Source organism: Pristiophorus japonicus, chromosome 6, assembly GCF_044704955.1.
Source record: "Pristiophorus japonicus isolate sPriJap1 chromosome 6, sPriJap1.hap1, whole genome shotgun sequence".
In the NCBI taxonomy this organism is placed as follows: Eukaryota; Metazoa; Chordata; class Chondrichthyes; family Pristiophoridae; genus Pristiophorus; species Pristiophorus japonicus.
Window position 1 is genome coordinate 241,434,563 of NC_091982.1, and position 26,037 is coordinate 241,460,599.

General features: G+C 42.6%; 1 protein-coding gene across 3 annotated transcripts in view; it reads left to right on the forward strand.

Moving 5' to 3' along the window:
* Window positions 1-26,037, forward strand: part of LOC139266011 (neprilysin-like) — a 277,737-nt gene that overhangs the window by 12,619 nt on the left and 239,081 nt on the right. For all 3 annotated transcript variants that reach the window (XM_070883753.1, XM_070883755.1, XM_070883754.1), the window contains exons 3-4: window positions 16,444-16,479; window positions 19,115-19,276. In XM_070883753.1, coding sequence (XP_070739854.1) covers window positions 16,444-16,479; window positions 19,115-19,276 — 198 coding nt within the window. The remainder of the gene's footprint in view (window positions 1-16,443; window positions 16,480-19,114; window positions 19,277-26,037) is intronic.

A 26,037-nucleotide genomic window follows, 5' to 3' on the forward strand; every position in this document is an offset into this window, starting at 1 on the left:
GTGATCAGGAAGGCCAGTGGTATCTTTGCCTTTATTGCAAAGGAGATGGAGTATAAAAGCAGGGAAGTCTTACTACAGTTATATAAGGTATTGGTGAGGCCACACCTGGAATACTGCATGCAGTTTTGGTTTCCATATTTATGTAGGAAATACTTGCTTTGGAGGCAGTCAGAGAAGGTTCACTAGGTTGATTCCGGGGATGAAGGGGTTGACTTATGAGGAAAGGTTGAGTAGGCTGGGCCTCTCCTCATTGGAATTCAGAAGAATGAGAGGTGATCTTATCGAAACATATAAGATTATGAGAGGGCTTGAAAGGTGGATGCAGAGAGGATGTTTCCACTAATGGGGGAGACTCGCACTAGAGGATACGATCTTAGAATAAGGGGCCGTCCATTTAAAACAGAGATGAGGAGAAATTTCTTCTCTCAGAGAGTTGTGAATCTGTGGAATTCGCTGCCTCAGAGAACTGTGGAAGCTGGGACATTGAATGAATTTAAGACAGAAATAGACAGTTTCTTAATCGATAAGGGATAAGGGGTTATGGGGAGTGGGCAGGGAAGTGGACCTGAGTCCATGATCAGATAAGCCATGATTTATTGAATGACAGAGCAGGCTCGAGGGGCCGTATGGCCTACTCCTGTTCCTATTTCTTATGTTCTTATCAATTCTGCTATTTGTCCCCAGACTCCGCATTCTCTGCCCTAGTTCATCAGTCTATTATGGATACGTGGTCGAAGACCTTTTGAAAAGCTAGATAAATTTCATCTACTGCTTTATCATTGTCTGCTCTCTCTGTTACCTCATAAAAGTTCTAGCATTATCTCTTTGATTTTATATTCTATGCCTCTGTTTATAAACCCAATTAACCCATATGCTTATTAACCACCTTATGAACTTGCCCTGCCACCTTTAAGGATTTGTGTTTGTGGACACTCATCTACACTTTTGAAAATTGTGTTATTTTCGTATGCTGACTTCCATATTAGTCTTCCCAAAGTGCATCACTTCACACTACTCTGCATTGAACTCCATATGTTCTGCTTCTGCCCATTTCACCGTCCTGTCTACTACATCCTGAAGTCTACAACTAGCCTCATAACTATCTATTACTTTGCCAAGTTTCGTATCATTTTCAAACTTTATAATGCTGCTCCCTACACCCAAGTTTCGGTCATTTTACAAAAAGTTAATAAGATTAATGGACCCAAAAGTGATCCTTGGAGAACACCACTGCAAATCATCTCCCGATTTGAAAAAAAAACATTGATCCACTACTAATCCCTGCCTCCTATCACTGAGTCAATTCTATATTCATTCCAGCACTTTTCCCTTAATTCCATGGGCTTCCTTCTTCTTAACAAGCCTCATTTGTGGTAGTTTGTCAAATGAACATAAGAATATAAGAATTAGGATTAGGAGTAGGCCATACGGCCCTTGTGAGCCTGCTCTGCCATTCAATAAGATCATGGCTGACCTTCGACCTCAACAATTTCCTGCCTGATCCCCATATCCTTTGATTTTCCTAGAGTCCAACATCTACCTATCCCAACCTTGAACATGTTCAATGACTCAACATCCACACCCTTTTCGGGTAGAGAATTACAAAGATTTACAACCCTCTGAGTGAAGAAATCTCTCCTTATCTCAGTCTTAAATGGCTGAGCCCTTATCCTGAGAATATGCCACCTAGTTCTAAACTCTTCAGCCGGAGGAAACAACCTCTCAGCATCTACCCTGTCAACCTCCCTCAAAATCTTATGTTTCAATGAGATCACCTCTCATTCTTCTAAACTCCAGAGAGTATAGGCCCAATCTACTCAATCTCTCCTCAAAGATCAACCCTCTCATCCTAGGGATCAACCTCGTGAACATTCATTGCACCGCCTCTAAGGCATGTATGGAGACCAAAACTGCACAGTACCCCTGGTGTTGTCTCACCAAAGCCCTGTAAAATTATAGTCTGAAAGTCCATATATACATCATCTACTGCACTACTTGATCCACCTTCTCTGTTGGCTCATCAAAGAATCCCCAGTGCCACGAGCTAGTGAGTACAGGAAAAGGAGGATAGAGCAGATGAATACGTGGCTGGAGAGATGGTGCAGGCGGAGGGCTTTAGTTTCCTGAGGCATTGGGACCTCTTCTGGGGGAGGTGGGACCTGCACGAGCCGGACGGGTTGCACCTCAACAGAGCCGGGACTAATATCCTCGCGGGGGGGTGGGGGGGACAGGGGGGCGGTGGTAGTAGGGGGGGGTTGCTAGTGCAGTTGGGGTTTAAACTAGCTTGGCAGAGGGATGGGAACCTGAAAATAGATTTAGTAGGGAGGGCAGTAAAGCTGGAACTAGAAGGCAAAAATAAAGAAAGTGAATTTCAAGGAGAGAGGAAACAAGCAGGAAAAAAGGGTAAAAAAACAAATTTAAAAGCACTATGTCTAATTGCATGTAGCATTTGTAACACAATAGAGGTTTGACGGCAGAAATTGAGACAAATGGGTATGATCTGATCGCCATTACAGAGACGTGGTCGCAAGATGACCCCGACTGGGAATGAGATATTCAGGGGTATTTGACAATTCAAAGGACAGACAGAAAGGAAAAGTGGGTGGGGTAGTTCTATTGATAAAGGATGGAATCACTGCAATAGTAAGAAATGATATATGCTCAAAGGATCAGGATGTTGAAACATTTTGGGTGGAGATAAGGAATAATAAGGGAAAAAAGTAATTGGTGGGTGTAGTCTATAGGCTCCCTAACAGGAGCAAATCTGTTGGTCAGAGCATAAACCCGGAAATATTGGAGGCTTGTAAAAAGGGAACAGCAATAATCATGGGTTATTTTAACCACCATATTGATTGCACAAATCAAATTAGTCAGGGCAGCCTTGAGGAAGAGTTCATAGAATGCATAAGGGACGGGTTCCTTGAGCAGTATGTAACGGAACCAACCGGGGGGCAGGCTATCTTAGATCTGGTCCTGTGTAATGAGACAGGATTAATAAACAATCTCCTAGTAAAGGATACCCTTGGAATGAGTGATCACAGCATGATTGAATTTCAAATTCAGATGGAGGGTGAGAAAGTTGGATCTCTAACCAGTGTACTAAGTTTAAATAAAGGAGACTATGAAGGTATGAGTCTGAGTTGGCTAAAGCGGACTGGGAAAATAGATTAAAGTGTAGGACGGTTGATGAACAATGGTGTATATTTAAGGAGATATTTAAAAAAGGAGACAAACAAAATGCAGGAAACCACAGACCAGTTAGCCTAACAAATGTGGTTGGGAAGATGTTGGAGTCTATTATTAAAGAAGCAGTAGCAGGACATTTGGAAAAGCAAAATTCAGTCAGGCAGAGTCAGCATGGATTTATGAAGGGCAAGTCATGTTTGATAAATTTGCTAGAATTCTTTGAGGATGTAATGAACAGGGTGGATAAAGGGGAACCAGTGGATGTAGAGTATTTGGACTTCCATAAGGCATTTGACAAGGTGCCACATAAAAGGTTACTACACAAGATAAAAGATCACGAAGTTGGGGGTAATATATTAGCATGGATAGAGGATTGGCTAATGAACAGAAAACAGAGAGTAAGGATAAATGGTTCATTCTTGGGTTGGCAATCAGTAACCAGTGGGAAGCCGCAGGGATCAGTACTGGGACTCCAACTATTTACAATCTGTATTAACGACTTGGAAGAAGGGACTGAGTGTAACGTAGCCAAGTTTGCCGATGATATAAAGATGGGAGGAAAAGCAATGTGTGAGGAGGACACACAAAATCTGCAAAAGGACATAGACAGGCTAAGTGAGTGGGCAAAAATTTGGCAGATGCAGTATAATGTTGGAAAGTGTGAGGTCATGCACTTTGGAAGAAAAAAATCAAAGAGCAAGTTAGTATTTAAATGGAGAAAGGTTGCTACAGTACAGCGGGACCTGGGGATACTTGTGCATGAAACACAAAAGGTTAGTATGCAGGTACAGCAAGTGATCAGGAAGGCCAATGGAATCATGGCCTTTATTGCAAAGGGGATGGAGTATAAAAGCAGGGAAGTCTTGCTACAGTTGTACAGGATATTGGTGAGGCGACACCTGGAATACTGCGTGCAGTTTTGGTTTCCATATTAATGAAAGGATATACTTGCTTTGGAGGCAGTTCAGAGAACGTTCACAAGGTTGATTCCAGAGATGAGGGGGTTGACTTATGAGCAAAGATTGAGTAGGTTGGACCTCTACTCATTGGAATTCAGAAGAATGAGAGGTGATCTTATCGAAACGTATAAGATTATGAGGGGGCTTGACAAGGTGGATGCAGAGAGGATGTTTCGGCTGATAGGGAAGACTAGAGCTAGAGGGCATAATCTTAGAATAAGGGGCCGCCCATTTAAAACTGAGATGAGCAGAAATGTCTTCTCTCAGTGGGTTGTGGATCTGTGGAATTCGTTGCCTCAGAGAGCTGTGGAAGCTGGGACATTGAATAAATTGAAAACAGAAATAGACATTTTCTTGAACGATAAGGTAATAAGGGGTTATGGAAAACCGGCAGGGAAATGGACCTGAGTCCATGATCAGATCAGCCATGATTGTATTAAATGTCAGAGCAGGCTCGAGGCGCTGTATGGCCTTCTCCTGCTCCTATTTCTTATGTTCTTATGTTGTTATGTAATTCAATCAAGTTAGTCTCTGCACACTTTACTTCCTATCTGTGAGCCAGTTCCATATCCATACCCCCACTTTCCCCATAATTCGATGGAGTTCCATGTAGTAAACTAAATCATATTTGGGCAATTAATGTGAGATTAATTTGCGGAAGTGGTCAAATACTTAGCTTCAGGCAAGCTTTAATGTAAATGCAATAACCCCAAAACAAACTTAAGTAACTTCCAAGAAGTTCCAACTATTTGGCTTCTTATTATTAGCAAAGAGCTGGCTGTCCTGTCCACCTTTTGTAAACATTAATATTGAACTAGTATTTGGATGCAGGTGAGTGGATCTCTGTACAAATGTATTTTCCTTGGCAAGAGAACAGTGTGTAGCCGCCATTATAACTCAGATCCAAACTAGCACTGTGATATATTCACAGGGCACGGCACACACAGCTTCCTACATGGCAGGCAGCTCTCTCGGAAGCCTCCGGAATCTGCCGAGTTCTGTTTATTATTAACTCTGCAGTTGCAGTACACAATACTTCCACATCCACAGTGTGGTGCTACAAACATTACAAGCTTACAGACATTACACTTCTACCTCCTTAATGAAGAAGTTATTATAACAAACATCATATAACATTCATGTTTATACATAACACAGGATATAAGCTTATTTTTTCCATATTTACAAATTTAACTTTACCACTTGTTTTCTGTTTCGTAGAGGATACCTTCGCTCTTGAACAGAATTTTCCAAACATAGTGTTGAATCTAAACTCATTCGAGGTTCATCCTAAGGAACGTTTTCCTCCACGGAATTTCCTTGATTTTCATTTGAACTCACTCTAATTTCAGGCTCTTTGTTTTCCTGACTCGGACTCAGACTTTCATTCTGATTCTGGATTTGTTTCCAGTACATTGGATTTAGGATTTGATACTGGTGTATCAAAACTATCTGATGTGTCAGAAATAATTGAATCATTCCCACCTTCAACTCCTTCCATGTCTGTTGGTAAAATATGATCAATGTGAACAAACCTAACCTGTCCACATCTTTACCAAATATGTGCGAGGACCACATATATTCACCACTTTTCCTGGGAACCTCTTTAATCATTTATGGTGATGGTTCTTCACGCTCACTTTCTGGTTTAATTTCACACTTCTCTCTTTTACTCTACCTCTATCATGATTCTCTTTCTGTCTTAATTGTGTCTCTTCTACGGACTGTGCCAAATTTGGTTTTAACAATGAGAATCTGGTTCGTGGCTGTCGTTTGAGAAACAACTCTGCTGGTGTTCTACCTGTAGTTGTATGAGGAGTATGTCGATATGTAATCAAAAAATTGTGATCCAATGACAACTGTCGTTTCCTTGGATTTGGATCTAACATTTGTTTTATGAGGGCATGTTTTACAATTTGTACAGTGCGCTCTGCTGCACCATTCAAAGCAGGGTGGTATGGTGGAACCTTGAAATATTTCACACCATTTTTGCTCGTGAATTGTGCAAATTCTTCTGAACTAAATTGTGGTCCATTATCCGAAACAATTTCTTCAGGGAGGCCAAATGAAGAAAATAATTTTCGCAAAATGTCCAATGTTTTACTTGTTGTTAGTTTCCACATTGGAAACACCTCAACCCACTTTGAATGGCTATCAATCACAATGAACAATTTTTGTCCTTCGAACTCAGCAAAATTAATATGTAGCCTTTGCCACACCCTGGGAGGCCATTTCCATGACTGTAATGGTACTGGTGGTATTGCTTGCTTACCGATTGACATGTCGTATGCTGACTCACGATGTACTCTATATCTTTATCAAGACCTGGCCACCATAAATAACTGCGTGCAAAACTCTTGGTCAAGCACATTCCCAGGTGCTGATCATGGAGGTCGCCTAATAATTTGGACCTGAATTTATTTGTTATAACCACTCTTGCACCCCACATGATACAATCTTTATTGACTAATAATTCATTCCTACGAATGAAGAATGGATGTGTATCTTTATCTGTTACCTGGTTTGGCCATCCATTTGCAATATACTCATACACCTTTGACATCACTGAGTCATGTTTGGTTGCTCTACCAATCTCTTCAGCTGTGACTGGCAGTTCATCAATGTATGAAAAATAAAACACTTCTTCCCTATCGGGTGTAAAATGTGATGGGGAAGGCAATCTAGACATTGCATCAGCATTACTGTGATCAGCTGATTGTCTGTATTCAATACCATATGTATATGCTGACAAAATCAAAGCCCATCTCTGCATTCGGGCTGCAGCTAATGTTGGAACTGGGAACTTTGGATGGAGGATTGCTGTTAGGGGCTTATGGTCCGTAACGATGGTAAACTTACGACCATACAAGTATTTGTGAAATTTCTTGCCCCTAAAAATTAATGCCAAAGCTTCCCTTTCAATTTGCACATAATTACTCTCACTGGCACTGAGTGCATGAAGCAAAAGCAATTGGTCTCTCCTCCCCACTACGTGATACATGAGAGATCACTGTCCCAACTCCATACGGAGAGGCATCACATGCTAGCTCAATCTCCTTAGATATTTCATAGTGAACTAACATGGTGCTCTCTACCAATTTGCTTTTACACTTCTTGAATGCTGTATCGCATTCTTTTGACCACTTCCAATGTACCTGTTTTTTAAATAGTTCATTTAGTGGATGTAATACTGTAGCCAAATTTGTAAGAACTTCGCATAAAAGTTCAAAAGACCCAAGAATGAATGAAGTTCAGTGACATTCCTGGGAGTGGGTGCATTTCTAATTGCATCCAACTTTTCCATGGTTGGATGTAAACCATCTTTGTCGACACTGTACCCTAAGTACTCCACTGAGTTTTTAAATAACTCACACTTACGAGCAGACACTCGTACTCTGTGCTTCTCTAGCCGTTTGAGGACTTCATTCAATATGTTATTATGAATTTGCCTACTTGGTGCTGAAATTAGTATGTCATCCAAATAACATACTACCCCTTCAATATTTGCAAAATCTGGTTCATCACCCCTTGGAATATGGCAGGGGCGAAGACACTCCAAATGGTAGCCTATTAAATTGATATAGGCCTAGATGAGTATTTATAGTCAAACGTGACTTGGACTCCTCGTCTAGTTCAAGCTGTAAGTAGGCATTCGTAAGATCCAGTTTTGAGAAGATATGACCACCTGTCAGTGTTGTGAACAAATCTTCTATATTCGGCAATGTATTGGGGACATTACCCTCTGGAACCTGGTTTACGGTTACTTTATAATCACCACACAATCTTACCTTACCATCGGACTTAGCTACAACAACAATGGGTGTAGCCCAATTACATCGATCTATCTTACAAATAATGTTCTCAGTCTCTAGTCTTTTGAGTTCTTGCTCAACTTTCTCCTTGAGTGCATATGGTATGGAACGTAGCTTGTAGTAAACCGATCTAGCATCCTTCTGTAACCTGACACTCGCCTTGAAGCCTTGGATCGGACTGCCCGATTCGCAGAACACCTTCGGATACTTCTTGTTAACTTCATCCGTTGATGAAAATCTTGCTTCCACACAGAAATTCTTACTCCAATCCAGCTTCAGTGAACTCAACCAATTTCTTCCTAGTAAGGCAGACTTGTCTCCTTTCACTACTCTTAGAGGCAAGTTCTGAAATTGAACTTTATATTTCACCGGTACAGTGATATGACCTGCCATAGGAATTTTCTCTCCCGAGTAGCCTCACAGCTCTATCTTGGATTTCTCCAGTTGAAAATCACACAATTTGTTGCGATATAGTGACTCCGCTACTACATTCACGGATGCACCCGTGTCAATTTCCATTGGTATCTTGAATCCCGCAACATCTATGTGGATTTTGATGCTTGCCGAATCACTGTCCACTAACCTCATGCTCCTGATGACGTGTAACTCTAACATCTTCTCGTCCTGTTGTTGTTCTTCCATGCTATGTATTCTCTTGGGATTTCTACTCATAGCTTTGAACACTGGACTCATAGCTTTGGAAGCTGGTTTACCCTTCAGTCGGCATGCCTTCGCAAGATGCCCAGTCTTCCTTCACGTATGGACAACTTTGAACAATGTGTTGTCCCAGGCATGACTTCGACGCTCTGTTAGAATTTCCAGTTCTGGGCCCCCACCGTCTTTTACTTTGAACCTGCAGGTGATTGACCTCGGTTGACTGATGACCGTAATCATTATTTAATTCTCGTATGCTGACTTCCATATTAGTCTTCCCAAAGTGCATCACTTCACACTTCTCTGCATTGAACTCCATATGTTCTGCTTCTGCCCATTTCACCGTCCTGTCTACTACATCCTGAAGTCTACAACTAGCCTCATAACTATCTATTACTTTGCCAAGTTTCGTATCATTTTCAAACTTTATAATGCTGCTCCCTACACCCACCATTGTTTTCAAAGGTTGCTCTCACCAAGTTGAGGGATTTTAATGCTGCCATTTGGGGCACCGAGTGTCTATACCCAGAACTTCCAGATGGTTACATGAAGATTAATGGACCCTCCACCCTGTCCCGATACTGGAGGAAGACATCACCCCATCACTGTCTTCAGTGATGTTTTCCTCAGTTCAGTACTTCCAGTAAAAGCATTCTAATAATGATTGCGTTTATGGTTTAGTTACAAATTATATTTGGGAAATGCACCTAGAAAAGAAGGACTTAGACTTATATAGAGCCTTTCATGACCACCAGACGTCCCAAAGTGCTTTGCAGCCAATAAAGTACTTTTTAAAGTGTCATCACTGTAATGTAGGAACCGTGGCAGCCAATTTGCACACAGCAAGCTCCCACAAACAGCAATGTGAAATTGACCAGATAAGCTATTCTAGTGGTGTTGATAGAGTAATATATATTGGCCAGCATACCGGGGATAGCTCCCCTGCTCTTCTTCAAAATAGGGCAATGGGAGCTTTTATATCCACCTGAGAGAGCAGACAGGGCCTCGGTTTAATGTCCCATCCAAAAGACCACACCTCCAATATTGCAGCACTCCATCAGTACTGCACTGGAGTGTCAGCGTAGATTTTTGTGCTCAAGCATCGGGATTTATATTACATCAAACATTCAAAGCAGATTCTTCACACCCACAATACAGAAATATGGTCTGCAATTGAATAATACTTATCTTTCCATTATAGTACAGAGCTTCAAAAATGCTTTGGTATTTTTTTCTCTTCCCTTGGCTTTATAAAGCTGCCCCAGTTACAGACAGGTGGTTTTATTGTAAGACGGTAAAAATAAAAGCTCTACTAATGTCCCAAACGATGGAGGCATTGAGCGATCCATACAGACCAGGAGTCTGCACTGAGTAATCGGTATAACTCGGATAGTGGTTGAGCTCAGCCATCTGCATTAGGGAGGGAATCATTGGCCATGATCTCTATCCAGCAATCCCTACTGGAAGGAAGCATGTATAGATGTTAGGATCCAGTTTGACTGTGATATCTTCCATGACACAATAGCCTGCCAATACTCACTGTATAAACTCGCACATGAAGAGCAGACACTGAGGTATGGTATTGATGGTTAGCTGTGGAACCGTATCTCTACATAGACTGATTTCTGGGAAGTGGGGGGATTGTCCTATGAGGAAAGATTGAGTAGATTAGTCCTATATTCCCTAGAGTTTAGGAGAATGAGAGGTGATCTCATTGAAAAATATAAAATTTTTAAGGGGCTTGACAGGGTAGATGCTGGGAAGATGATTCCCCTACCTGGAGAATCTAGAACCAGGGATCACAGTCTCAGAATTAGGGTCGACCATTTCGGACTGAGATAAGGAGGAATTTCTTTCTCAAAAGGTTGTGAATCTTCGAAATTCACTACCCCAGAGGACTGTGGACGCTCACTCGTTGAGTATATTCAAGACAGAGAGCGATAAATTTTTGAATACTAATAAAGCAAGGGCGATGGGGATAGTGTGGGAACTTGGAGTTGAGGTAGAAGATCATGCAGAATTTTATTGAATGGCAGAGCAGGCTCGAAGGACCGAATGGCCTGCTCCTGCTTCTATTTCTCATGCTGTTATATTCAACTCTTTGCTGAAAGTAGGAAGAGGAAGTGGAGAAAATTGGTGGGACAAAAGGAGGAAGGGGAAAAAAAATTAATGGTAAAATGATGCCAAACTATAACTGCCAGCCAGTCACACTACTCTTTTCCTTTACTGTGGCCATCTCCTTTACACTCAAGGGTAGTTTGTTGTGGTCCTATGCCTTGTTCTATTGGATCAGCTGTGCACAGCAAGTACGGGAAAATCAGGCGGGTATGAGCACATGTCAATAAAAGAGCCCATCCCATTTTAATTCTAATTGGGCAGAAAATCAGACAGGTTTCCTCATGCCAGGCTGAAAGTATTGTATTCACTCTGCCGACAGAATCCAGTGCATCCCGTTGCGACTAAGGAAAGTCCTGCAGCAACAACTCGCATTTATATAGTGCCTTTAACATTGTAAAACGTCCCAAGGTGCTTCACAGGAGTGTAATCAGACAAAGATTGACAACAAGTCAAAAAAGGAAACATTAGGGCAGGTGACCAAAGGTTAGGTCAAAGTTGTAGGTTTAAAGGAACATCTTAAAGGAGAGAGAGAGAGAGAGAGCTGGGAAGGCGGAGAGATTTAGGGAAGGAATTTCAGAGCTAGTGGGTCTAGATGGCTGAAGATACGGGTGCCAATGGTGGAATGAAGGAAGTGGTGATTCCCCACTTGATCTCTTCTCGCAATAGGAGAAATGTGAGGCCAAATCAAAACATACGCATGAATAAAATTCTATACAAACATGAGAAATACTGAAAAACAATCTAGGGGCATTCTTTTGACAATCACCTTAAATCTGTGTCCTTTGGTTACCGATCCTTCTGTTACTGGAAACAGTTTCTCCTCATTCACTCTTATCATGATTTTGAACACCTCTATCAAATCCCCTCTTCCCCTTCTCTGCTACATGGAAAACAAACACAGCTTCTCCCGTCTCCCCACAACACTGAAGTCCCTCATCCCTGGTACCATTCCAGCAAATTTCTTCTGCACCCTGTCCACGATCGGGACCTCCTTCCTGAAGTGTGGGGCCCAGAATGGAACACAGAACTCCAGCTGAGGTCCAACCAGTGTTTTATAAAGATTTAGCATTACTTCCTTATGCCTCTAATAATAAAGATGTACACCCCCAGGCCTCTCTATTCCTGCACCTCCTTTAAAATTGTACCATTTAGTTTATATTGCCTCTCCTCATTCTTCCACCAAAATGTTTTTCTTTACGCTTCTCTGCATTCATCTGCCATTTCACCAGTCTGTCTCTTTTGGCAGCATAAACTTACGAAAGGATACAGAAATTTTTCATAGTTCTTTGCTGCAGTCTTACTGAATAGCATACTATCCTCCTCCTTCTTCTTTGGCTGTCCCCCGGAGTCGAGGATGAATTCTAAGGTGACTGATGAGACCAATGCACAATGCAGGATCTACAGTCTCTGTCACAGGTAGGGCAGGTGGTTGTTGGAGGGAGGGGTGGGTGAGGTGCTTGATTGTCGTGCGCACCTTCCTCTGTTTGTACTTGTCTTCCGTGTGCTTCCGACAAAGAGACTCAAAGTGTTCGGCACCTGCTCGGATGCTTCTCCTCCACTTTGAGTGGCCTTGGGCCAGGGTTACCCATGAGTCAGTGGGGATGTTACATTTTTTCAAGGAGGCTTTGAGGGTATCCTTGAAATGTTTTCTCTGCCCTCCTGGGACTCGCTTGCTTGGAGTAGAGCGCTTGTTTTAGGAGTCTTGTATCAGGAATGCGGACAATGTGGCCCATCCATCGGAGCTGATCGAGCGTGGTCAATGCCTTGATGCTGAGGATGTTGGCCTGAGAGAGAATGCTGACATTGGTGCCCCTATCCTGCCAATGTATTCGAAGGATTTTGCAGAGGCAGCGTTGGCGGTACTTCTCCAGTCTTTGACGTGCCCACTGTACATAGTCCTTGACTCTGAAGCATATAGGAGGGGGCGTATCACCACTGCTCTGTAGAGCAAGAGCCATGGACTATCCTTATGGTCCATTTGACCTACCACTCAGCTCTTTAAATGGTTTCTCTGACAAATATGTATTGAGTTCCCTTTCGAATTTGAAGATGCTGGCTCCACTCTTTTCCCTATGTTCAGCATCTTGTATGTAACATAGTTAAATCTGTTTACATTGCCCCCTTTCTGACCTTGCATCCGTGCCCCTTTGTGCTACAATTCTTATCTAGTAGCAACACAATAGTTCATCATCATCATGCATTCACATAGATTTGCATCTTTAATATTGTTTCAGAGATGGAAGCAATACTCAAGCCATACTTCAGGCATTCAAGTCATTAAATCCTGCTCATAAACTGTAGCCAAATCAGCAGCACAACAATTATTCTTTGGACTCTTTCAATGGTATAGTTGACATAGACAAATTTTCAGTTGGAGCCATCTGAGATAATCTGTTGAAAAGTAAATAGGCCCACAGGGAAGAGGCGAGGGCCCAGGGGCTGCATGGGCCAGCCCGCACTACAATATGTGTGCGCACTAGGTCCGTGCAGCAGAGTTGGTCTCCAGTCGTCCTGGTTAATCCTTGCCACTGGACCAAGACTTAGCTCTGTCAAGCCCATGTGGTGGCTAGTGTGCAATTGCCACCACACGTTAAAAAAATTCATGCTCAGGCATCTTCAACATGTAGTTCGGGAGCTGGAATATTAAGTCCTTCATTGAAACACTTGTGAACTCATCCCTTTTTGCATGGAAGTAAGTCATCCTCGATACGAGGGACCGCCTATGATGATGATGATGGTTCAGTAAAGTTGAACAGTGGCCATTCATGTGGGCTTGAATGTACAAGCCAACTTCACGCTGACAGTCAGCATCTCCTGAGTCCTGTCTAGGCTTGCCAATGCTCCAGGATTATCCCGGTGTCTCCAGGAATTGAAAATTAATCTCCAGGAAACTGTTACAATCAAAACACTGGAGAAGAATTATAGGGTTAATAAAACAATGGCATGCTTTTCTTTCATTTTTATCCCCATCTGAATTGTGCTATGTCTGGCCTTGAAGTTTATTTCCGCCAGCTCTCCTATTCACAAGCTCCAAAACAGAACAAGCGTTAGCTGCTTTAATAATAAGATATCCAAGTGAGTATTCACACCAGTGTGGCAGTCAATAAGCTGGAGTTGGGTGGGACTTACAGCACAATCCCAGTCACTGACAGCAAGCGGAATTACCCAATCATCTAGATTCTGGCCGGCATTTGTGGTGTCAATATATGCAGCCTAAATAAGTACTGGACCAATATTTCTGCTGGATACTTGGCACTGGGTGCTGCTGAATATTTTTGCTGTTGAAATTCCTGATTGCAATTTACCTGGAACCTCCATTTTCCATCATCATGTTGAGGTTCTCCTCCATGGCTGATTGGACATTGTTGGATTGTCAATGACTTGCACTTTTAACATAGTAAAATTCCCAAGATGTTTCACGGGAATGTTATCAAACAAAATTTGGCACTGAGTCACAAAAGGAGATATTAGGACAGATGGCCAAAAGCTTTGGTGAAAGAGGTAGGTTTTAAGGACGGTCTTAAAGGAGGAGAGAGAAGTAGAGAAATGGAGAGATTTAGGGAGTTTAGGGCCAAAACAGCTGAAGGCACGGCTGCCAGTGGTGGGGCAATTCAAATCGGGGATGCGCAAGAGGCCAGAATTGGAAGAGCGCAGTGATCTCGGAGGGTTGTAGGGCTGGGGGAGGTTACAAAGATTGGGATTGGTGACTCCATGGAGGGTTTTGAAAATAAGGATAACAATTGTTAAATTTAGGCTTTGCTGGATGGGGTATCAATGCAGGTCAGCAAGCACAGGAGTGATGGTTCGAACAGGATTTGGTGCGAGTTATGATACAGGCAGCAGCATTTTGGATGAGCTCAAGTTTAAGGAAAGAGAAAGGAGACTTTCCTTCTACATGTGTGGTACATTAGTACCTGAGGCGTAGGAATGAAGGTGAGATTAATACAAATGACATAAGTTCAATGTAATCAATTGGAGTAAATTAAGTCTGTGAGGTTGATTTCAGCCGATAAATCCCCAGGGCTTAATAGTCTGCATCCCAGAGTACTTAAGGAAGTGGCCCTAGAAATAGTGGATGCATTGGTATAAATTTTCGAACATTTTATAGACTCTGGATCAGCTTCTATGGATTGGAGGGTAGCTAATGTAATCCCACTTTTTAAAAAGGGAGGAAGAGAGAAAACAGGGAATTATAGACTGGTTAGCCTGACATCGATAGTGGGGAAAATGTTGGAATCAATTATTAAAGATATAATAGCAGTGCATTTGGAAAGCACTGACAGGATTGGTCCAAGTCAGCAAGGATTTATGAAAGGGAAATCATGCTTGACAAATCTAGAATTTTTTGAGGATGTTACTAGTAGAGTGGACAAGAGAGAACCAGTGGATGTGGTTTATTTGGACTTTCAAAAGGCTTTTGACAAGGTCCCACACAAGTGATTAGTGTGCAAAATTAATCCACATGGTATTGTGGGTAATGTATTGACGTGGATAGAGAACTGGTTGGCAGACAGGAAGCAAAGAGTAGGAATAAGCGGGTCCTTTTCAGAATGGCAGGCAGTGACTAGTGGGGTACCGCAAGGTTCAGTGCTGGGACCCCAGCTATTTACAATATACATTAATGACTTGGACGAAGGAATTGAATGTAATATCTCCAAGTTTGCAGATGATACTAAGCTGGGTGGCGGTGTGAGCTGTGAGGAGGATGCTAAGAGGTTGCAGGGTGACCTGGACAGGTTAGGTGAGTGGGCAAATGCATGGCAGATGCAGTATAATATAGATAAATGTAAGGTTATCCACTTTGGTGGCAAAAACAGGAAGGCAGAATATTATCAGAATGGTGACAGATTTGGAAAAGGAGAGGTGCATCGTGACCTGGGTGTCATGGTACATCAGTCATTGAAAGTTGGCATGCAGGCACATGGCATGTTAGCCTTCATAGTGAGAGGATTTGAGTATAGGAGCAGGGAGGTCTTACTGCAGTTATACAGGGCCTTGGTGAGGCCACACCTTGAATATTGTGTACAGTTTTGGTCTCCTAATCTAAAGAAGGACATTCTTGCTATTGAGGGAGTGCAGCGAAGGTTCACCAGATTGATTCCCGGGATGGCAGGACTGACATGTGAAGAAAGACTGGATCGACTCAGCTTATATTCACTGGAATTTAGAAGAATGTGAGGGGATCTCATAGAAACATATAAAATTCTGATGGGATTGGATAGGTTAGATGCAGGAAGAATATTCCCGTGTTGGGGAAGTCCAGAACCAAGGTTCACAGTCTAAGGATAAGGGGTAAGCCATTTAGGACCGAGATGAGGAGAATCTTCTTCACTCAGAGAATTGTGAACCTGTGGAATTCTCTACCACAGAAAGTTGTTGAGGCCAGTTCGATAGATATATTCAAAAGAGAGTTAGATGTGGCCCTTACGGCTAAAGGGATCAAGGGGTATGGAGAGAAAGCAGGAATGGGGTACTGAAGTTGCATGATCAGCCATGATCATATTGAATGGTGGTGCAGTCTCGAAGGGACAAATGGCCTACTCCTGCACCTATCTTCTATGTTTCTATGTCCTACAGGAGTCTGTGCCTTGGGGATCATATCTCAGGCAAGGATTTGTCCTATTAAAATGTTGGTGGATAACTGGAGTGCAGATAATGGAGATTGTGCCGTCTAATTAATTGCTCATAATTGTTTTCCTTCTGTTTCTCCACAGATCCATCATGTACGACACCATCATGTGTATCAGCAGGTAAGCACACTTCTGTCCTGTCAGACCATCTATAAAGAATTTGAACAGCATGTTGCTAAACACCCTGTAAATTCCCAAGTTGATTAGAAGTAAACAAACCAACAGAACAAAGTCATTCGCCTTCTCAAACAATTTTTACGACAAGTGATGTTGTTTAATCTAAACAATGGAATCCAACTGTTTATAAATATTAGGAGAAAGTCCCTTTTATATTTAAACAATTCAAAGTACATTGACGTGTCAGTCAGTCAAAACTAAACATGTCATAGATATTGCTACATTGCAACAATGACCATGCTTCAGAAAATTAATTGGCTGTAAAACATTTTGCGACATCCTGATGTCGTGAAAGGCCCTATATAAGTGCAACTTCTTTCTTATTTCTTATTACAACACCTCACCATTGTGCTTTCCCCTCTGCTAGCTACCCACAACTGTCTGCCTGGCAGATTCACCACCCAGGGCTTAAAGGGTTAAATTGTGAGGTTGGATAAACGGAGGAGACCATTCAGCCCCTCGACCCTGTTCCTCCATTCAATTAGGTTATGGTTGATCTGTACCTCAACTCCATTTAACCGTCATGTGTTCTATGTCCCTTGATGGCCTTACCTTCCACAAATGCATCGATCTCAGTGTTGAAAGCTCCAATTGGCCCACAGCCTTTTGGGAGGAGAGAGTTCCAGATTTCCACTACCCTTTCTGTGTAAAAGTGCTTCATGATTGCACTCCTAAATGACCTAACACTAGTTTTAAGGAAAATTTACCTCAATGGCCTCAGATCTTAATTGCCTTTCATTGCCATTTTGAGCAAATCTGGCACACGTCTGGGTTAAAATCATGCTGCGTGACCTTAATAACCTGCAAATTAATACATTCATATGAAATTAGTTTTAATGAAGGGATTAACCTCATTAAAATGGTTAGTGCTTGTGTCAAAATAGCAGAAAGAGGAATTTTGTAGGGTAATTAAAAACCATGTCAACCTATTCATGTGTATCTATAATACGTACTGATTGAGGATGCACAATGGTCTAGTTCTGAGAAACAAATGGATGAAATTATAACTGGTTAGGTTATGTTTGGCCAAAGCCAGGCCTTTGGATATTGGCCTATGCAGACACTGGAACATAAAATGGGTTTATGCTTCACATGTGTGTGAAATAATACACTGCAATTTCCAAACAAAAATAACTTGCATTTATAGGAACATAGGAAGGAACAGAGGACTAGGAGGAGGCCATTTAGCTACCCGAGCTTATTCTGCCATTCAATGAGATCTTAGTTGATCTGCGACCTAACTCCATATATCCACCTTTGCCTCATACCCCTTAATAACTTTGGTTAATAGAAATCGATCAATCTCAGATTTAAAATTAACAGTTGACCCAGCATCAACTGTCATGTGCAGAAGTGAGTTCCAAGGTTCTACGACACTTCGCATGTAGAAGTGTTTTCAACTTCACTCCTGAAAGACCTGACTCTAATTTTTAGGTTAAGTCTCCCAGTCCTAGATTCACCAACCAGCGAAAATAGTATTCTCTATCTATCGTATCAATTCCCCTACATCTCTTGAAAACTTCAATCAAGTCACCCTTAATCTTCTAAATTCCAGGAAATGCAAACCTAGTTTGTGTAATTTCTCCTTGTAAATTGACTCTTGGATTCCAGGTATAATTCTCGAAAATCTACGCTGCACTCTCTCCAAGGCCAATATATCCTTTCTAAGGTGTGGTGCCCAGAACTGCTCGAAGTACTCGAGGTGTGGTCCAACCAGGTCTTTGTATAGCTGTAGCATGACTTCTAACCCCTTGTATTCCAGCTTCGTTCATGACTTCAGGACATCCCACATATTTTACAGCCAATGAAGTACTTTTTGAAGTGTAGTCACTGTTGTAATGCGGTAGCAATTTGTGCACAGCAAGCTCCCACAAACAGCAATGTGATAATGACCAGATGATCTTTTTTAGTGATGTTGGTTGAGGGATAAATATTGGCTCGGACACTGGGGAGAGCTCCCCTGCTCTTCTCAAAATATTGTCTTGGAATCTTTATATCTACCTAAGCAGGCAGATGAGGTGTGAGTTTAACCTCTCATCCTAAAGGCGGCACTTCTAACAGTGTAGTACTCCCTCAGTACTGCACTGGAGTCTCAGCCTGTGCTCAAATAAGTCACATTGCTTCCTCTGAGTACCTTGGAGTTATTCATTGGATAGAATTAGCTAAACACATGTGGTATGTATTTCACTAACTTCTCTTTTAATGACATTAAGGCGTTGAGGCTAGGAGTCAATTAAAAATGTCAAAAGTGAGATTGGTAGATTTTTGTTAGGCAGGGGTATTCAGGGTTATGTAACCATGGCAGGTAGATAGAATTAAGATACTAACTCTATGATGTACTGCCATGATCTAATTAAATGGGGGAACAGGCTCGAGAGGTTGAATGGCCAATGTTCCATAGTTACTAAAGGCATTTAGTACTTCGAGCAAAATCGTGCACATGTTATGAAATAATTCTTTAATGACATCGCCACACATAGTGACCAAAGTAATCCTTAGCCTGACGTGCTTTATACATTGTTCAGTCTTCACGGAAAATTCAGCGTTCATTTTAATCTTTCTTCCCTTACCCTCTCAGCTGCCCGTATCATTGGGAATATGGACCAAGCTGTGGATCCTTGTAAGAATTTCTACCAGTATGCCTGTGGAGGATGGTTGAAGAAGCACACCATCCCTGAGACCAGCTTCCGATACAGCACCTTTGACATTCTGAGGGATGAATTGGAAGTCATCTTGAAAGGTCAGTCCATATATGGAAGAGTTGAACTACCTTAGACAATCTTTTCATGCCACATTGTAGAATATGTATCTGCCACCTGATGTCCACACATGTGATATTGGAATAGTTAATGCATTGAACGATTTCACCTGTTCAGATAAATAATTAAAGACATATCAGATCCATTAACATTAGCTTTTCCTGCTAAAATCCAGGCCAGGCCGATGGGATTAAAATCTCCTTCGGTCTGTCGGTAAGGTGTGAGGGTCCAATATGGAATGAGGTTGGCCAGACTCAATCCAGCTCCTATGGCAACAGGCCCACCAGAACAAAACTGTTCATGAGCTGGCCTCAAACTTGGTCTTCTCTGTCCGGGAGGACGGATGGTGTGCAATATAGAAACATGTCACATGGCTACAGTAGTTTTCTGAGGTTAAAGTTGAGGTATGGTGCTGGAGTAAAGCAGAGGGAGTTTCATTCTCTCTATAACTATGCTACGCCTGACTGGGTAATTCTTGATGCCTGGGTGCCTAAAATTATTCAATTTGCCAGACGTAAGAAGGGTTCTTATAGGTGGTAGCGTAAAATGGGCGCTAGTGAATGGGCAGCCCATTTCACACCCCACCTGATTTTATTTTTCACAATGGAAAAAGGTGTGAGTATAAAGCAGGTCTCCGATTTGCTATTGCCCATTTTGTGCTATAGTCCAACACCAATTTCATCCCCCACCCGACCCCCCACACCCACCCCACCCCCAGGTTCATCACCTTGCTGAACACAAACCTCCAAAAGCTTAGTTTTTATGCTCATATAGAACATTCGATCTTAAACATCTAAAGGGTATATTTCCCTTGGATCTTCTCCCACTCTAATGTTGGAACTTCAGGGCAAACCCTGAAACTCACGCGTGCCAATGGATTTTTCACTGAACCGCAGACAAATTTAACGTGTCAGAACTAGGACCAACTCGGAGGAAATTCACTCCCCCGCTCCCCTAATTTGGACCCTGAAGATCCAAACACTTGCAAGAAAAATATGCTGAGTGAGATTATGCTGAAGGAAGATTGCCATTTGGCTGCCTATTCATCAGCCTTTTGAATTGAACTTTTGTTCAACCTGCTATCTGAATGAACTCTCAATCATCACCCTGATCACATGTCTTAATTTGTTTTTCCACAAATATTAATAGAAAATGCTCAAACCCAACTCAAAATAATAGGTTACCATTTCAGGTGGAGAACTTCATCACATAGGAACATAGGATCATGAAGAATAGGAGGAGGCGATTCAGTCCCTCGAGCCTGCTCTACCATTCAATTAAATCATGGCAGATCTGTATCGTAACTTTGTTCCACATCCCTTGATACCTTTACCAAACAAAAATTCATCCATCTCAGTCCTGAAAGCTCCAATTGTTCCAACATCCATTGTCTTTTTGTGGAGGGAGTTCCAGAGTTCTACTACCCTTTGTATGAAAAAGTGCTTCCTGATTTCGCTCCTGAAAGGCCTAGTTCTAATTTGAACATTATGTCCCCTTGTTCTTGATTACCCCATCAGAGGAAATAATTTCTCCCTATCTACCCTATCAAATGCTTTTAACATGTTAAACACTTCGATTAGATCTGCCCCAGAGAGCTGTGGAGGCTGGGACATTGAATATATTTAAGGCGGAGATAGACAGATTTTTGAGCGATTAGGGAGTAAAGGGCTATGGGGAACGGGCAGGGAAGTGGAACTGTGTCCAGGATCAGATCAGCCATGATCTTAATGAATAGCAGAGTGGGCTCGAGGGGCCAACTGGCCTACTCCTGTTCCTATTTCTTATGTTCTTACGTTCTCAGATCACTCCACTATCACAACTGTTACCATTGGACTGAGAAGCTCCTTGTCAGACTGAAATAACAACTGCTAGAGTTTGAGTCCAAATGTGCTAATTAGAAACATAGAAAATAGGTGCAGGAGTAGGCCATTCGGCCCTTCGAGCCATCACCGCCATTCAATAAGATCATGGCTGATCATTCCCTCAGTACCCCTTTCCTGCTTTCTCTCCATACCCCTTGATCCTTTTAGCCATAAGGGCCATATCTAACTCCCTCTTGAATATATCCAATGAACTGGCATCAACAACTCTCTGCGGTAGGGAATTCCACAGGTTAACAACTCTCTGAGTGAAGAAGTTTCTCCTCATCTCAGTCCTAAATGGCCTACCCCTTATCCTAAGACTATATCCCCTGATTCTGGACTTCCTCAACATTGGGAACATTCTTCCCGCATCTAACCTTTCCAGTCCCGTCAGAATCTTATACGTTTCTATGAGATCCCCTCTCATCCTTCTTATCTCCAGTGTGTAAAGGCCCAGTTTATCCAGTCTCTCCTCATTTGTCAGTCCAGCCATCCAGGGAATCAGTCTGGTGAATCTTTGCTGCACTCCCTCAATAGCAAGAACGTCCTTCCGCAGATTAGGAGACCAAAACTCAACACAATATTCCAGGTGAGGCCTCACCAAGGCCTTGTACAACTACAGTAAGACCTCCCTGCTCCTATACTCAAATCCCCTGGCTATGAAGGCCAACATACCATTTGCCTTCTTCACCGCCTGCTGTACCTGCATACCAACTTTCAATGACTGATGTACCATGACACCCAGGTCTCGGTGCACCTCCCCGTTTCCTAATCTGCCGCCATTCAGATAACATTCTGCCTTCGTGTTTTCCCTTCAAATGGATAACCTCATATTTATCCACAGTATACTGCATCTACCATGTATTTGCCCACTCACCTAACCTGTCCAAGTCACCCTGCAGCCTCTTAGTGTCCTCCTCACAGCTCACACCGCCACCCAGTTTAGTGTCATCTGCAAACTTGAAGATATTACACTTAATTCCTTCATACAAATCATTGCTGTATATTGTAAAGAACTGGGGTCCCAGCACTGAGCCCTGCGGCACCCCACTAGTCACTGCCTGCCATTCTGAAAAGGACCCGTTTATCCCGACTCTCTGCTTTCACAAAGCGGTAACAGATGGGTTTAATAACCTTTAATTGGATTGTAAAACGGTGTAAAGTGTTGTAAGTGGAGACAGCCAAGAAATTGTGAAGCGATTATGACAGGATTTGTACCTGGGCTGATCAGTGGCAAATAAAGTTCAATGTGGAAAAATGCAAGATGCTGCATATTGGAAGTTAATATAGGAGGTGCATGTGGTCGGGTGGAACGTGCTGAGAAGGAAGTCGAATGTGATCCATGTGGGTTAGTTGGCTTCTCATCCACTATGAGCAAATGGCATGTGGTAACAATGTGGGACTGCAGCCTCTGGATTGTCCATCAATCAGTTTGGATGGATGGAATATCGAGGGAGCTGGGGGGCCAGTGACCCCCTGACCAGTGCTCCCTGTGGGTGTCGCTCCTTGTCGAGAGTGCCCAATCGGGGAATAAGCCTTGACGTTCCTGAAGATTATGCTGTGTTTGTTTTTCACTGGGATCTCCGTGTTGTGTTACGCAGATACATAATTTTTAATCACAAACTGTGTGGTTAGTGTGCCCTGGCAATTGAGGCACACCTCAGCATGTAGTGGACTCTGAAGTGTGTTTCAACAGCATGGATTGTGACACTGTTCTAAAGGTCATTAATAAATGCTGGCTAACTGTTACCTGATAAGAATAGTTCATTAATTTTTGTCACAACAGTGTTAGAAGGCAATTTTGCAAACGGAAGCCTATAAAGTTGCTGTTATTACCTTTACGACTAACCTTATAGTTTTGCCATCATTCTATTTTAAATGATAGTTTATCTTAATATAAGTTATATTGAACATAGTCCATGATGTCCTGGTTGTATGAGGACAGTGTGGTGACAGAGTGCTGGAGAGAAATAAGGAAGAATCAAAGGGACAAAAATAATTTATTGTAGCAAGGGTGGGAGTATAAATTTGTGAACTAAAATCAGACTAATGTTGTGCTTCCTGGTTTTTTATTTGGGAAAGTGAATAAACTATCTGACTCAATATTTTATAAAAACTTTGAAATATCAATTATTCTTGGAAACATGCTGCAACTTCTAAAGGACCCACATTTCCACCTCACAAACTCATATTGAGCTCATCCTTCTAGAATATTAACCCTTACTATCTTCCATTACAATGTCCGACTGTTTCTTAAATTGTCCAGTGTCCTGATGTTCCTGGCAACCGTTTCCAGCTGTTGATCGATAATGAGATACTTCTGGAATTTGCAATAAACTTGTCCTTGTCATGTTTTGTGCTGTTCAAGCTCCGTGGGTTTCTTACCCAGTCACTAAAATAGGATATCAGAGGTTTGTGTTAACATCTTGTTTGTATTTCCTAATTATACATAAAAAGTACCCAAATAACCAATGTGAAGAGAAAGAACTTCAACCCATTTTGAGAAAAACATACCTCGCTTAAGATACCTAAGCTATGAGGAGAGGTGAAGAGACTGTGATTGTTTACTTTGATGAAGGGAAGATTTATGAAGATATTATTCAAGTATGCAAGATTCTTAAGGGAATGGATAAACTAAAATATAATTAGGTAGCCACAAACTGTGGAAGCAAAAGACATGGGCTCATGGTTGGAAGAGGAAAAAAGTGCACACAGTTTGGAATGAACTGTTTGACGCAGAAGTTGGTGAGCTCCTGCAATGGGTTGATCAGGGTGCAAGGGTGTGGGAAGATCCAATGAAGAATTGAGTAGATAATTGTGAGTGTGGCTAATCGGAATGGATTGTTTTTTGAGACCAGCCAGGTGGACTGCAGACACTGTAGGTTCCAAAGTTCCCAACCCTTTGAAATAAAACAATCCCTATTCACCATTTTGAAGTTATTTTTCAGTATTGAAATACAGTCGATGAGAGCAAATGGGATTTCTCCCAGCAAAAATAATTTTGCAATGAAGAGAACTCTGGTCTTTACCTTGATTGAGTCTTGTCAGTTGAACTTTGTTTGTCCAGGAAGGGTTAATTTAGAAAGAAAGACCTTGGGGCCAAAATTGCCCCTCCCGATAAGGCCTCTGGCCGCTGGAAATCAGTGTCCATGAGTTGGCGCAGAATGGCCGTTGACTCTCCTTGGAGGGGCCGCCATTTTAGAAATTGCCCTTTCTCTGGAGCTGGGCAGTGTCCGGGACCACTCCACCTGCTTTCCCACGGTGGTGCGCATGCACCAACCCCTTACCGTTTGGCGGGAAATTGCCCCTTATCCAAAATTGCCCTGCTGGAGCAGCGCCAACGCAGGCCAGTGCCCCCGACAGCATTTGCTGTTGGTGCACTCTGTGGGAAATGGCGGCATGGGCGCGCTTAAAGGGGAGGGTGCACTGTCGCGGCCGCCATGTAAATTTTTTTTGTCAGCCGACTGCCAGGTTGGGACGACAATTATGCCCCCAGGTTTGGCCGGGCCGCCAACAGGCGGCCTGACACCCCTTCTTGGGTGCCAGGCCACTGGCCCGGCTGAAACCCACCTGTGTGGCCCAATGGACCTAACTAAAATGAATGCAGAGTTCGCAGCGGCCCTCCCCTTTAACTAAAGAGGAGAGCCATTGTGACATACCAGTGTGATGACATCATCAGTACGGTGCTGATGACTGACAGCTGTGGACACTCTTTTCCACCCCCGCGATCGCCCCGCTAGTGATGGCCACTGCACTCTGCTGCCACTTCTGCCCCCATGATGATCCACTTCCGCTCCGCTGGGAAAAACAAAGTGGAGGAGCTGAATTTCGCCGGATAGGTGTCTGCATCCATTGCGCATCCATTGCGGAGGCCAGAACACTTCAAAAACCCGTTTCCGGCAGAGGGCAGTTTCTACCCGATTACATTTCTACAGAGGTTTTCATGGCCTCACGATGCCCCAATGCGCTTTACAGCCAATGAATTATTTTGAAGTGTAGTCACTATTGTAATGTTGAAATCAATAAGCAAATCTTTGGACTTAATAAGTCAGTGGTAATGGCTTTATGTTTTATGGTTGGGCTACCACCATAAGAGAGATTCAATTATGGCTGGCTCTTAAGTTGAGTTGCCAACACCGGTTGGACGTAATCCTGGAGGTTTGGTCATGAGATTTTTGATGAGGTGGTATTTGATCCCGGGAAATTGATCACGTGACATTTGGTCACATGCCATTTGCCTGCTGTTTGCACACGAGACTCCCTAAGCAATTGCTCTATGCGGAGCTCCTTCATGGCAACCGAGCCAAAGTTGGGCAGCGGAAACATTACAAGGACACCCTCAAAGCCTCGCTGGTGAAGTACGACTTCACCACTGACACCTGGGAGACCCTGGCCGAAGATCGCCCGAGGTGGAGAAAGTGCATCCGGGGGGGCATTGAGCTCTTCGAATCTCAACGCTGGGAGTGTGAAGTGGTCAGGCGCAGGCAGTGGAAGGAGCGTGTGGCAAATCAGTCACACCAGCCCCCCCCCTTCCCCCGACGAATGTCTGTTCCGCCTGTGACAGAGTCTGTGGCTCTCGTGTTGGACTGTTCAGCCACCAAAGAACTCACTTTAGTAGTGGAAGCAAGTCTTCCTCGATTCTGAGGGACTGCCTGTGAATGAATGAATGAATAATTTTCCCGCTGTTTGCAATTGTTATTGCATTTACAATGGTTGACCTTTTTAGTATCAACAAAGGGTGAAGAATATTCCTAAATCTTTTTGTTTTGTAGAACACAAGGATTTTAGTGAGATGAATTTAATTTATAAATCAAGCAAGTCTCGGTAGCTTCTTCAACAGATTCTTTTACAAATCATTAAAAGTAGAAACACAGGATAAG